Source organism: Phyllostomus hastatus, unplaced genomic scaffold (genome assembly GCF_019186645.2).
Source record: "Phyllostomus hastatus isolate PE091 unplaced genomic scaffold, TTU_PhHast_1.1 phas_contig_1, whole genome shotgun sequence".
Lineage (NCBI taxonomy): Eukaryota > Metazoa > Chordata > Mammalia > Chiroptera > Phyllostomidae > Phyllostomus > Phyllostomus hastatus.
The window spans coordinates 38568254-38582741 of NW_025333498.1; the positions used below are offsets into that span (position 1 = coordinate 38568254).

Sequence of the window (14488 nt, forward strand, 5' to 3'; positions counted from 1 at the left end):
TATCACTCCTCATCTAAGATTCTCTGAGGATTATTAAAAATGAAACCAAAAGTTCTAAAAGGAGAAAAAATTCGAGTATGTTTAAACAACAGCATTTCTTTGGAGAAGTCAAGAAATTGCCTATACTGTTGACTTATTATCCTTTTCACTTTGAGGGTTTGTGTAAAACACCTTGGAGACACGGAAGGATAACAGCAAGTCAAGTGCCTACAGGACAATCAACCCAGCTGTGACCCACATGAACAGCGTACGAAACATGGCACCAAAAGGGGAGGAGGACCCCAATTCACCACTGTGGTTGCAACTCCCAGACTCATGAACTCGAAGCAAAACAAGCTTCCTGAAGACACCTAGGCACGATGCCCTCATAAAGGTGAAACCAGACTCTGAGTTTTACTCACAAGAGAGGCCAGGGAGATTAATAGCAACGTTAACATAACAAAGCTGTTTCATCCAAGCCAGAGGTGTCCCTGGGCACTCAGAGCTGAAGCACAGCAAAAAAAGATTAAATCAGACTAAAAATATCAGCAACCTTGATGAAATGAAGTGAAAGGATTTAGAACATTCCAAGGGCAGCATGCCAAGATCCCGTGAAACTTCAATTTCATTTCCTGTGCCTCTGGGATTCCTAACCTGACCTCTAACAGGGATGAATGAATGATACCCAATGTTCTCCAGTGCTCTTCAGTTTTCCTCTATTCCAATTTGTGCACTGACATGACTATCTGAGTCCCAAAAGTTTGCCATAAAAACAGACTCCCTAAGCAGCATGTTCAAACTACTTCATTCGTGAGTATGCCCCTGAAAACAGCTTTCCCGATAAGGTAGAGGCGCTCAGACCTCACCCCACTATGATAGGTCCCTCATCTAAGGACCTTAGAGCTACCTGATTAATGCACACACTGGGGTTTGGGGGCCCCACCCTTGTCTCTGTAGCTGGGACTACCATTGGAGTGGCACAGAGGTGAGAAATAGGCCTGGAGTGGGGGTGGGGGAAGAAGGGAGAATGAAACAAAGGTCACGTACACTCCCACCCCTGAACCCCGCCTCCCACGCAGTGATCAACCCCAGTCCAGTTTCTAGAAGTGAGGACTGTCTTTCTACCCAGGCCAGCACTCCCCTCTTCCAGTCCAGTCTGCACGGAAGTTCCGTTCCACATGAGTCGAGTTCCCTCACTCTGCCCAATCAAGCACTCTGCCCAGTAGAGAGCTAGGGTAAAATCAGGAAGACAGACATAAACCTCAGCCTGCAACCCTACATCAGCGGCCTAGAGCTTGAAGCTGCTTCTGGTCGGCAGTCCAGGACCTGCCACTTTTAGTGTTTGCGTACCAGAGTGAGGACTGTAATCTCTGGCTACAGACCTTATCATCCAGCAGTCTGTAGAGACTGGAGAACTCCTCGTCATACTTCTCCTTCTCCTCTGCAGAGATACCGGCCACAACAGGAGCAATATTGTCGATGATGGGGGTGTTATCACAGGGCTCCAGAGTCTTCTGGTCCTTAGCACTGACTTGTTCATCCTCAGGCACAGCTTCTCCTGGAACACACAGCCAAAAGGAGTTGGGTATTGAAGAAATTCAGCATGTAACCCTCCAGGAAGAGTTCCAAAAATAGTCACTCCCATGAAAAATACATGGAGGACACAATAAAGAGCTGTGGTAGAGAACTGTGGTTTGTGTTCTTTCTATTTGACAAGAAAAGTCACAGTTAATTGACAAAGCTGGTTCTATGAACCACACAAGCTCTTAACTAATCCAACTTGCAGCAAAATGCAGAATTTTTTCTGCATACACTTTCCTTTTGAGGAACATGCTGGGGCTTTACTAGAATCGTATTCTCTCTAGTGACTGATTCAAAGGGAAACAGACCTCTGAGGCATCCTAATTACCAATTAATTAGGTTAGTACTTCACTAATAGAAGCAGCCACATCAAGGAACAAATTTGCCATTGTTTAACAGAACACCATCGGGCCCACATCCTCTGCACTCGAACTCCCTGAATCGCGCAGGAAGCCAGGTGGCCGCGGAGCCAGGAATTCTGACTGACACTGCACAAACCCACACGTCACTATCAACCACCCTCTCCTGCAGGGAGTTGGAATTAATTGGCTCTGCTGGAGAGTTCAAACAGAATAATTTCCTGTGATGTCAGGCTGTCCCAGCAAAGAAAACGCAGCCAATCTAGAATGTCACGCAGAGACGCTGCATACCACTTCACATTCTGCAGCACAGTGCTGCTGGGCTTTTCGAAAGAAGCATTATTACCAAGTCTGACCAGGCAAACTGAGGAAAGAGGTAACGTTCTCAAGCTGGCGAACGACTATCCCCCACCAGAAAATCACCTTGCGAAGACAGGCTGCCTCCAGAGGATTCTATGAAAACCCTGTGGCCCAGCTGAGCCTCTCAAATATCTTCTTGGAAAGCAGACCAGAACCTAACATACTTCCCCCGTCAGTGTTTACCATCAACTTCACACTCAGTGCGCTGCGACCAGTGCGCGTTTGCACGTTCCAGGCTTCACTGCCCTTAGCCCATGAAGTGCATTTGGTGGAAATTTCTCAGGAACACTGCTCTGAGTCAGAGGGAAGTTCTCAAACAAACAAACAAAAACAACAACAAAACCCAACAGACAGATCCTCACACGCCACCTCGTTAACGGTACATACCAGGCCTCAAAGAACCCCACCGAACACGACCACAGTCTATATTTATCTCAGTGTAAACAGAACCATTTGTGAGGGGTGAGCTTGGCTGCTTAAGATTCCATTATCAAACTTGATAATTGCAAACTGCCTTCATGTCAAATAAAATTAACACCCAGTGATGTCACTTTTGGATCACAGTTCCATCTCACGCAGAAGTTTGAAGCAGAACCTGGAATAAACTGTTACTTTGCTGAATACAAAACTGAGCCAACACTTTTTCCTTCTAAAGCTCAACCAGACTGCACTATACTCAAACCCCTTCCTAAAATTATTGACCTGAGACAAAACCAAAATATCAGAGTAGCCTCTGAACTGAACCTGAACCAAATCAATATTTCATTCGGTTTCCCTTCCTGATTTAAAACGTCTATCAATAACCTCAGCGTACAGACTGAATTCCACCCAGTTAAAGGAGTTATATTCTCTGTGGTCTGCTAAATCCCTGGGCCATAAAAGCAATGCCGTGTTCTAGTTTGTAAGGATTTTTTTTTGCTTTAAAAAATATATATATCACATGTATATACACATACACATCTTCTTATCATAGAGCATACACTAAAACTTGGAATTCCTCCTTCATCTCCACCTCCCAGTTCCATTCCTTCTCCAGACAAACCCATCACTGACACTTCAGTAAATGTCCTTTCCCTGCTGGGTCACGGCCGTATCTCCGATGTTTCAGTCCTGGCGTATGAAACTTGTGAGCATGGCCACCTAGCGCAGCAGGACTTTGACCTTCCAGTTTAAGATGACGGTGAAATTCTTAGCTGTGCTAGACCACAACCCAGCCAGCCTGTGGTCATGCTGTCCGTAGGCCAACTCACCCCAAGTCCAGAGGTAAGATGCAAAAACACCTGGAACTCCTGTGTTCTGGGCTTGAAATGGCCAGAGTGGCAGTGATGTACCATGAGGCTGGTGTGAGCCAAGGGCTATCCAGTGCGTGTTTCAATTCGCCCATGCAGGCAGGAAGCAGGGGTGAAACCCCACAACCTGGTGGCAGGGCACCTGCTCTAACCAACGTCACAGGTTTCACTCCCCTTGAAGCTGCTCCCTTCTCCCACCGAGGAATTACAGCAGCACCAAGCACCGAGGCCGTCCCCAGAGGCCGTCCGCAGAGGCCGTCCCCAACCGGGGAGGTTAACGAGCCAGCCAACACAGGCAGTCTGACACAGGCACAGACTGCGTAGCATTTCCGGTGCTGTGGCCGGACCCGGAGCCACACGGTCCTTCCACATTCCACAAACCCACCGCCTGCTTCATCTCTTGGTCTGCTTTTTATAAAGGACAGAAAATAATGCTTTTGTTGTAAAGATTAATGAAAACGGTATATATAAAAAACACAAAAGGTATCATTTGTTTAAAGTCCGTCTCTTAGCCCCTCCTCTCTCTGACCAGAAATTGTCAACTTTTTTCAGGCTTTGCAGATAAATTATTATTTTTAGTTATTCTGAAATTAGTGTTTCTGGGGCCTTCATAATACCTTTGTGGTTAGAGTTCATATTCAAAAATAAAACACAAGATAGCTATGCAAGCCCCTTTCAGGTTTAATTTTATTAAGACAATATTTGAAACCTACAGCAGACTTTGTTTCTCTTGAAGAATTCTCTGAATCAAAGCACCAACATGTCCCCCCACAAGCTACAGCTAAACAATGAGCTCTCCCCAGTATATTCTAAAGGTCAGGCAGTCAGGATAATTTTTTGCAGCAACCATTCGGGCCGAGAAGAACAAAGCAGCAACACGCAGGAACAAAAGCAGCAGGCGCCCGTGGGAGAGCACAGCCCTTGCCCAGAGAGGACCGAGGGCTGGCTTTCCCCAGCACCCCTGCCCTTCAAAGGACGAGAAAATGACTTCCAGGAGCATCCCTGGTAACTACACCGTCCGGCTCACAAACACGTCTGGGGACTGTAAATTCTCAACACCATGCACGACCTGACACCAGGCAATCTGTCTCCATGGCAATCTCACCACTTTAATCGAGAATATTCCCTGCACTGCAGACTGAATCTCTCGAGAAGCCCCCACGAGGTGATTACGGAGTAACTGATTGTAACAAGGAAGACAGCTGCAAGCAAACCCGGAGAAATAATGCCCTAAAACCCGGGTGTGAGGGAACAGAAAAAGGATTACCAAATGAAGACGAGCATATATTTGTATTCTCCTTCTTTGCATTAGAAGCAAATTTCTCCCAGTGTAGCCCCTAGGCTGCATACCTGCTGTCTACAGGGAAAGAGCTTATAATGTGGTAAAGCACCTGATTTTCTAGAATGAAAGCTTCCCCTGCCCTCTAACTAGAAACCTTCCCTTCTTTAAATCAGGATTCTGGCATTTCCTATTGTCAGTTGTAATTACCTTTAAGAACTAAAAGATTTGTGTGTACAAAGGAGCATTCACTTGGAGCACATCTATAAGGCTCGCAGAGCATTTTCATTATAAAATGAAAACCCTCAGAGGGCATAAATAACATTTCTACAAAAAGTAGAAATCTGTCAATTACAATAAACAAGAATGACAGACTAATCAAAAATTCTTGTTAGGGTTATTAGTTAACTAAAACAGGCTTCTCGTTTTTGTGTTTATCCAAAAAAAAAAAAGAGAGAGAGAGAGTACACCATTAGACCGCCAGTAATTCATTAAAATTTCACACATGAAATAGCAACGAGCTAGTTATCCTTTTCATAAGTTGAGTCCCCAAACCCTCTGGAGGATCTAGAAAGGTAATTGCATTCTCCCTGCAACTCCAGGACCCATATTTGCTGGGCACTCACAGCTTCCACCAGAAACCACAGCAAATCTGGCAAAGAAGGTGCTTTCTTTTAATACCAATTAAACAGGCCCAGTGGCAGACCTAGTGGTAGGTAATTTCTATATCAAAGAAACTGAAAGGAAATCTTTAAGTTGCCAGATGGGTAAGAGCAGCTGGCTACAAGATGTCATTACATAAATGTGAGGTTAAAAAAAATCATTCCTTTATGGGATTATTTAGCACGCAAATAGCATCTTTCACCCTAGTTCCTAAAAATATTGTAAGCAGCTTACGACATTCTCTGATCCCTTCTAGAGTAATTTTCTAGTAAACTGGTCACCCAGTACTCTGCACCCTCCTTACATTCCTGGCTTCTTGAACAGGCCATAACATTCTTCTAGCGGTCAGGACTTCTATCAGTGTTCGGCTATGCTCTCAAAAGAATCAAGAGAGCCTAACAAATTAGCTCTCTCAAATGAAATGCTAACTTCCGAGCATCTACTGCAGTAATTATGAATCCAGGGGGTGGGGGCGGCATCTTCTACATATTTAATGCTAAAGGAGCAAATCACGTTCCAACCCCGAAGGCTGCACAGCTTCACAAAGCCCCAATCAGACCGAAGGTTACAGATTTAGCTCATTAGTGAATCAAGCCTGCTGGCCTGGCAGGTTTTAAATCTGGAGAACAAATCTGCTGGAGAGATTGCCGATTTTTCCATGCCTCCTCTGCCTGTGATGAAATAATTTTTTTGCATGACTTCAGCAGATGGGGTACATCTACATCTTCGCTGTTACTGAACATTATATTTTATTCGAGACGCTGCAGTCATGCCCCATTGTCAGGTCGTTTCTCTGCCCTCCTGACACTGGCATCCTCAGGGTCTCCTCTTCTGACATAAGCCCCAAAGTTATCGTTTTTCAAAGGGCAAAACTCAAAGACGTCTCCGAGGAGAGGGCCTGTGTGAAAGCTAACCTGGCAGTGGCAGGGAAGTGCGGGCCGCCCAGCCCCCTGAGCACCAGGACCGCAGTCCTTCACCCCTCCCTCCCTGTCCTGCGTGGTCTTCTCCAGGGACTGCGGGGAATGGAGCCACAATTCACTCTGAATCAAACTGCCTAAACCCATCCCCATTTCTGGGGTTGCTCACGCCCTTTCCACACAAAGGATCAACAAGCAACAGAACTGGAAAAAAAAAATCTCATTTCTGACAACTGCCCATTGCATCTATCTGTCCTTAAGCAAGTAGGCTGCGCAAATTTCCATGAGGCTAAAGTTGCCAGCAGAGCCTTCAGATTCGAGAGAAGAGTGTCACTAGATTTCAGCCCACAAGATGTCACTAGCAGACAGTGGTGGGCATGTGCTGTTTTTCAGCCACTCAACATCCACTCTCTTAAAATCACCCCAACTTCCTTGGGAGGAATTAGCTGCCCCCCAATGACGGCAGTCTGGGATAGACAACACATCAGCGCCCTACCTGTCCCCAGAGAAAGCACAGCGCCCAGCACGGATCTCCCTTCTCCCACAGGCCCCTGGGTCTCAGACACAACACAATGTGAGGACGAGGACGAGACATATGCACAAGGGGTTCACTCCAGGTGAGCCCCTTCATGAGCCCTGCCGATTTTCCCCAATGCCTGTGTCTCTGCAGCAGCCCCAGCCTCACGGTCTGACACTAGGCCCCAGTTCTTTTGGTTCTGGGAGTCATCCTAGCCTTCTAATGCCTACTCTTTCTGTTTAAGCCAGACAGGGTCAATTCCTATTGCATGCAACCCAGGGACCCTCAGTAGCACATTGGGGAATAAAACAAGGAGAGTGGCTCTGTTCATTCCTTCTTTATAGAAGCAAGGTGTGGCCTCCCCTTAAGCCGCAGGCACATGCACTGAGCTGTCCTGCCTTAATCGCAAGGGCAGAAATGAATTAGGCTTGGTGTAATGCACACACTGTGAATCACAGGCCACATTCTGAGGATCCACATACTGTTCTGCCCAGAGGAGAAGACTGCCAGGTTTGCATTCTGCATAGCCCAGTAAGCTACAAGGGGTTGAAGAGGGTATGGGGGGATAGCCTATAGGCATATAACAGGGACAGTATTTCACAGCTTTTGACTGGCTCTATATGGGGAATGCTCTCTCCCGTGCCACAGGCCTGTTACTGCCAACCATATCAGGCATACCTCCCTTCATGCATGCACACTACCTGCCTGGACCTGATCTGCTATTGAGGCATCATCTTACTTTACCTTTCCTACTACTTTGTGCTCCTACCTCATTCTATAGCAAAAGCACAAGCATGCACACACACACACTTTTTTTCCTGCTACACTCCCTCTCTCTCACTTTCCTGCAGCTGGAGAACAGCAGGGCAGCCAAACTTTTAAATTGTAAACACACCATGAAAGGAGAGAAATCTGTTTCCCAGGGAAGAGCACATACTATTGATGATGCTCTTTTAATGTGTTCAGACCACAATGTGGAAATATCAATACCCAGGAATCACTGAGGTGAACTAAGTAGCTGCTTCCTCCAAGTTTAGAACCAGTGTGCGTGTCAAATTTCAAAAGAACATTGGAACTATCCTGTCTCTTTGGTTTTAGTGGAAGGTACTCCACCTATCAAATCCCAGTTCTCTAGTGGACACACGCCGGCCATGCTTTCATGACTATGAGGACTTAGAACTGATACATAGGGACACTGCTGAGGTCCCCCTTCTTTTTGAATGTGGTCCCACCTAACTGGCTTAAACAAACCACTAGGACAAAGTGCAGGCCAAACAGACAATGGACAGAGAATGCACTTCAGGGTCAAGCTCCCTCTGCTCAGGTCCCAGCTCTATCGACGACAGAGTCATCTCAGGAGAGTCTTCTAATCTGTCAAAACCACAGCTACCTGAGGATTAAACACCCAGCCTAAGAATAGAACAGAAAGGCTGGGCTTTTTGCTACACGTGTGATATCTAGTTAATCCTTGAAATAGATCTTCACTCACAGCTGGTCAAGGGACTACTCCACCAACCCGAAATTTATATCACTAGAGTTGGTTTTCTACATTCAAAAACTCTGGCTTCCAGCTCTGGCAAGTGTGGCTCAGTGGATTGAGTGCCAGCCTCAGAACCAAAGGATCACCGGTTCAATTCCCAGTCAGGGCACATACCTGGGTTGTGGGCCAGGTCCCCAGTAGGGGGCGTGCAAGAGGCAACCACACATTAATGTTTCTCTCCCTCTCTTTCTCCTTCCCTTCCTCTCTCTCTAAAAAAAATTAAATAAATAAAATATTAAAAAAAAAAAAAAGAACAACTTTGGCTTCCAGAAAAATCACCTTTAAAATGCATATGTTAGCTTGGAAGGAAAGGAGGGCTCTGCGGATTTCCCTTCTCCCATCAGTCACTCGATGACTACATGGTAACAGGAGGTGGGTGTCTCCCTGTTCTCTTCTCTATTCTCTCACTATAATCCACAGGGACCACCCCACCTATGCCCAAAACTGCTCCCTCTAGTTCAAGTAGCTCCTCTAATCTCTGGAACCTCAGACCTAACTTCTCATTTGATACTTTTACCTGGAATGTTCCACAGACAACCCAGAGTCCCCTACTCATCTTCCTTGTCTCCAGTCTGGTTCTTCTCTGGTGCTTCCTTTCCCACTGCATGGTTCTGCCCTCCACCCAATTCAGCAAGCCAGCACCCTGACACACTTTTTCCCCAGAACCAACTCTTCTCCAAGCCCTGCCACTCCATCCCCCACAGACCCCTCTTTCCGACACCCTGTCCTTCAATTCAGCTACTGCAGCCTCACCCCCAGATGCCCACCCTAGCTCCTGGCCCTCCTCCCACCCTCTCCAGTCCCTTCTCCAACACAGTCAATGGACATTCAAACATGTACATCTGACCATGTATCTGCAGTTTAATATCCTCAAATGGCTTCTCACTGCTTCCAAAATAATGACCAAAACCCTGAACAAGGACTGCATAGCCCTGCACAGGACAAACCTGCCTACTCCGCCCGCCCCTCTCAAGCCATGCTCCCCCAGCTCAGCTCTCCACACTGGTTTCCCCACTCCCACTCCTTAGGGTATCGTAAACATGGCTGCCCCCACTCTACCCTGACCCCCACCTTGTACCTCCTATTTGGCCTGTTTCACTCAGATCTGGTTCAATAGGTCGCTTGCTGGGGGAAACCATCACTGACATCTTGTCAAGGTCAGGTCCCCCTGCTGTAATAACTTTTAGCACCGTATACCCTCCCTTTTTGGCATGTAGCGCAGACCAACATTACACGTTTCTAGATTCTGGCTGGAGTCTACTTCCCGTTCCAGATTGTGGGCTCGTGAAGGCAGAGACATGTCCGACTGCTGACCCTTCAGTTTCCAGCACTGCCTAATGTTTACTTAACGTGCACTGATGGAAGGCCATCATGTGCCCGAAATCATACATTAGTTCCCCCAAGTTATGGAACTTAAAAAGGGGGTACACAGGATCTCACCCTATAGGGCATGAACAACGGTGAATTTCTGAGTATATTTGCAAGGTGGTGGGACAAGCAGTTAAAATGATGCCAAGTGCAAAGTCCAAGAGCAGGCGGAGAGCACCCAAAAGAGACACGAGGCATGGGGTGAGCCAGGCGAACAGGGGAAAGGGCAGACCCAGAGAACACAGCCGACTGAGGGAGGGAGGACTGGAAGATTAGAGCTTGGCAGGGCACAGGAAAGAAGAGAAAAAACAAGGTCTGTTGCCCACTCCACAGTATTTCTAAGGCCAGTCCTCCCTCCCTTTACCAAAAGGCTTTACTGAATGTTCCAGTCGCCCAGCAGAGAACTGACCCAAGAGGATCCCAGAAATAGAACAAAATTTCACATGGCTGCTCCCTGCTTTGCCAAACATCCCTCCCCACTCTCCTACTCCTGCCAAATCACAAGGAATCATCCACCAGCCCCAGGTGCTGAGTTATTCAATTATTCTAGCAGCTTTCAAAACACATATGCAGCTAGAAAATCTCCCAAAAAGAAAAGAATCGTGTTATTTAGGCTACTAGGTCATTTCTTGAACCTCTCTTGAATCCTGGTTTGTCATGTAATTAGTTTCAATTGAACAGCAGCTCCCTGACACCCCACCCTGCCTATCAAAAAGCCGTGGCAAACATAACCACAAGGCGATCTGCTGTTGACTCTGCAGTCTCAGACAGGCAGGCTGCCTCCTGACCCTGCACAGCAGCCCCCAGGCCCCTGTACTTACCCAACACGGAGGCCCACGGCCGTGCCTGAAATCAACACTGAACACGGAAGTGAAGAATCCGGAGAACAATCTCCGACTCTCCACTATCCCCCAACACACATACCAACCTACCTTAATGCAGTTAAAAAAATAAAAATAAAAAAAGACTTCTACCTGCTGACTTCCACACAATGCTAAAACCACTGAAGTAATCTGTCAGCACTTAGATTTGGAAACCCCTCGTCAACGCCTCACCCACAACCCACCCACCCTCTGCATGTCAGCTCTCTGAGATATGCTCTCCGAGTAGAAGAAACCAAAGAGAATGCTTTGGGGAAAAAGAAAAACTAGTCACGAAATGAGCCTTTAAGACTTCATTTTAGCACCAGGCTTCTGTAGGAGCCCTCTATTTCTGGCTTGGAAGAAGCAGAGCATGAAGAAGAGTTGGGGGGAAAAAAACAGCAAATATCTACCAGAGGTGACTTTAACCTCGAATCAACTATAAAACTTGCAAAGGAGAGAATGGCATTTTTCACTTAATCACAGCAGTCTGAACCACAAAGTCTCGGGCACTGCCCTCTGACCCGCACATATGGCTTCCAGAGAGTGAATTACAGGAACAGACAGAGGGGCATCTCGCTGGAAATAGATCAAGGCAATCTTGCCAATAGTCACTTGCCCACACTAAGAACAGACGTCAGACAAGTGACAGGCAGGGGTGGGGAGCTGTGAGCTAGGAATCGGAAAACCTCTGCTTGCTCACGCAGCTGTTGCAAGGCAGGACCCAGCTCCCCATCATCCCTCTTTCCCATGTGTCCCGGGAAGCCAACAGCCGTGGAAAACAGGAGCACACGCTCGTGCCTCCCTCTCCCTCTCCGTTCTTCCTCACCGTTTCTCCATCTGTTCAGCTCCATCTCCAGATGCTGGATAACATTCTTCAAAGTCTTGTTCTTCTCTTTCTCTTTTTCATATTTCTTCTTCCATTCTTCCGCTGTCAATTCCAGGTTCACAGAGACTGTATTCTTGATAGTCTTAGCCCTGAGGTTAAAAATGTAAGGGAAAGATTCTGAGCACACCTATTAGCATTAGCTAAATCGTAAATATATTCCTTTTGCATCAAATGACTGGGGCCGGGAGAGCCGGAGGGACACTGTGACTCTTCACCCACCGCCTTTCCCCTAGCTATACTAACGGCACTGCTTACTTCTCAGGCTCCAAACTCGCCTTTTCCTCTTCTCCTTTCCCTCTAGATTCATTGGGTTTTCATTCAAATCGTCTCTCAGGGTCACCTCTTTCTCTGTTCGCCATCCCCATCTTGATCTGTGTTCTCAGGCCTGACCTACAGTTAGAGCCTTTTTTCAAATATTCACTATTCTCCTTTGGGCATCTTCATACCACTGCCAGATTCCTCTTCTTAAATAGTTTCTTTTCAATTCAATGAACATTTATGAAACACAGCATATACCAAGACAAATGAGACCAAGTCTCTGGCCATTTAGAGCCTGCAGCCTCTCCTACCAATAATACACACACTGAAATAACACAACCGACCATTGCTCCCATGCCATCTAGAGTCATCCCTGATGTGCTGAACGCGTGTCCACACGTGCCTCCTGGGCTGGGGACGGGGGGCCCTGAACCAAGTGAGGCTGGCCAGGTGAAGCCGTGGCTCCCCGCTGAGCACCCCCCATCACAGCCAATTTTTACCATGGAGGGATGGAGGGCCACCATCCTCAGGTCATCCTGTTCCTCACGAAGGGCCAAAAATCGAGATTTTTGTGTCTCTCGGTTTATAACAATTTTTCAAAATGTGAGACAAACACAAAACCACCAATCTGCCACTTCTAACACAGAGGTGGGGCACACTGGCTGGGGCACACGCTGGTGTGGGAGAGGGGACAATGCCAGAGTGGATGTCTGGACAGCAACGCAAGGGGGCAGCTGGCGCAAGCACAGGCACTGGCAGCTCCAGCTTTTCCTAACAGCGAAAGCCTGACTGGTTACGTGTAGAAGGAACATACACACAAATACGTCAAATTAAAAAGAAAACTGGCTATGGGAGAATTCCACTTACTCCTTTCTCTTTAAGAAGGTACACATTTCATTTAAAAGATGTGGGGCCCTGTTTCGCTCGCTGTGGACGTCCCGTTTCACACCCCTCCTTGTCCCCTCCCCATCCCCTCCTCACCGGGCTCGGTCACACTTGCTAGCGCTACCTGATGTGCAGCCCGGCCAGTGACTGCTGCCATCAGATGCCATGCTGGACGGGATTTCTATGCCAGTGAAAGAAGGCGTCAGTCCTCACCAGCACTACAGATCTCATTCCAAAAATTAATTCCTAAAGCAGACAACTAAATAAGCCAGCTGTCAAAAGAGGAGTTACATGATTTCAATGGAAGACTCCACTTAAGAATTAGTATAATTCTCCCTCGTTTGCCATAACTTAAGGCTGCTGTCCCCCGAAGTGATTCAACTAATTTTTCAAACGGCGGCTATTTTATTACCACTTTAAAACCTCTGCCAGGCTGACGCTCTCACTGCGCCTTCTAGCATCCTCAGGCGGTGCCGTGGATGTTCCTCAGACACAAACACTGCAGCATCCATTCTCAACTTAGAGCGTCGGAAAGTGAAAAATAGCCCGTGGCTCTAAATGCTTGTAGACATTTAGGGGTGCACCTCGAGGTGACTAACCTTACTTTTTAAGTCATGAAGAGTCTCCTGATGTCTTCTAAGGATACTAGAAAGAGAGAAATAGAGACTCTCTGCTGTACTCGGGCAGGTTTAGCCAGGAGCACATTTCAGTGAGCAGAACCAGCAGGGTTATCACCGGTGTGACTGGTCTTCATTTTCAAAGTTCTTTTCAGCTGTCCAGGAACTTAGGTTTGTTCCACTTCTGTAGTAATCAGGGTCCCAGCAGGGACCAGATGGCCCGCTCAAATGGTTTGACTTGGGAAGTTTAACAGAGACCTGGGAGGGGTGTTGGGAAATAACTCAAGACGATGCATACCCCGCAGCCGTCACCACCCTTAGGCTGAAGGGGTCCTAGAGGGAGGGAGCGAAAGGAAGGCTGCCCCCAGGGAGCGGTGACCACCTTTAGCCTAGGGACACAACCAACCCAAAGTGACCCTACAGGGAAAGAGGCAAGAAACTGATACACTGACCCTACGCTCTTCTATCCTTCTGTCCATGTTCCTCCCCAACCACTCAAACTTGACTGGAAGCCAGAGGCAAGGGAGACCATTGTACTGGCCCAGGGCCCAGAGCAGAGCAGAGCAGAGCAGGGACAGTATAGAAACAATCCAGGGGAGTGGAGCGAAGACAATCCAGCTCCTATTGGGAGAATGCGGGTGGGAAACCATGTCCCCTGCCACTGGCCTAGAATTCATTCATGCCTCTCTAGCCACTAAAGGTAGAACATGAAGAAATCAGACAACATTGAGAGGGAAAGATGTTGATTCCCCTACAATTGTTCTACAGATTTAAAATAGCTTCAAATAAAATCCCAGGAGGTTCAAATGTTGGTACAGAAACAAGTGAGCAGATCCTGAAATATATTAGAGAAATGAAAAAAGTCAAGAAAAGCAAAGATAATTTTAAAGAACGAAGTTATAAAACGGAATACCAACACATTAGAAAATCACAGTAATTAAAACCAGTTTCAGAAACTCTAGAATAGAAATAGAATGGATTATCCAGAAACACACTCCACTATACAGTCATTTGACTTACAACAAAGGTGCCCATACAGTACAGTAGGAAAGAACGGTCCTTCCACTATACGGTACTGGGTGGAGTGACGACCTTTCTCCACTCCCCCAGTATCATATGAAAATTCT

General features: G+C 47.0%; 1 protein-coding gene across 1 annotated transcript in view; it reads right to left on the reverse strand.

Moving 5' to 3' along the window:
- KIF5C (kinesin family member 5C) overlaps positions 1 to 14488 on the reverse strand; it is a 149652-nt gene that overhangs the window by 50864 nt on the left and 84300 nt on the right. Inside the window, exons 11-12 of the mRNA XM_045861229.1 lie at positions 11542 to 11690; positions 1362 to 1537 (exon numbers count right to left, since the gene is read on the reverse strand). Of these exons, the coding sequence (XP_045717185.1) occupies positions 1362 to 1537; positions 11542 to 11690 (325 nt within the window). The remainder of the gene's footprint in view (positions 1 to 1361; positions 1538 to 11541; positions 11691 to 14488) is intronic.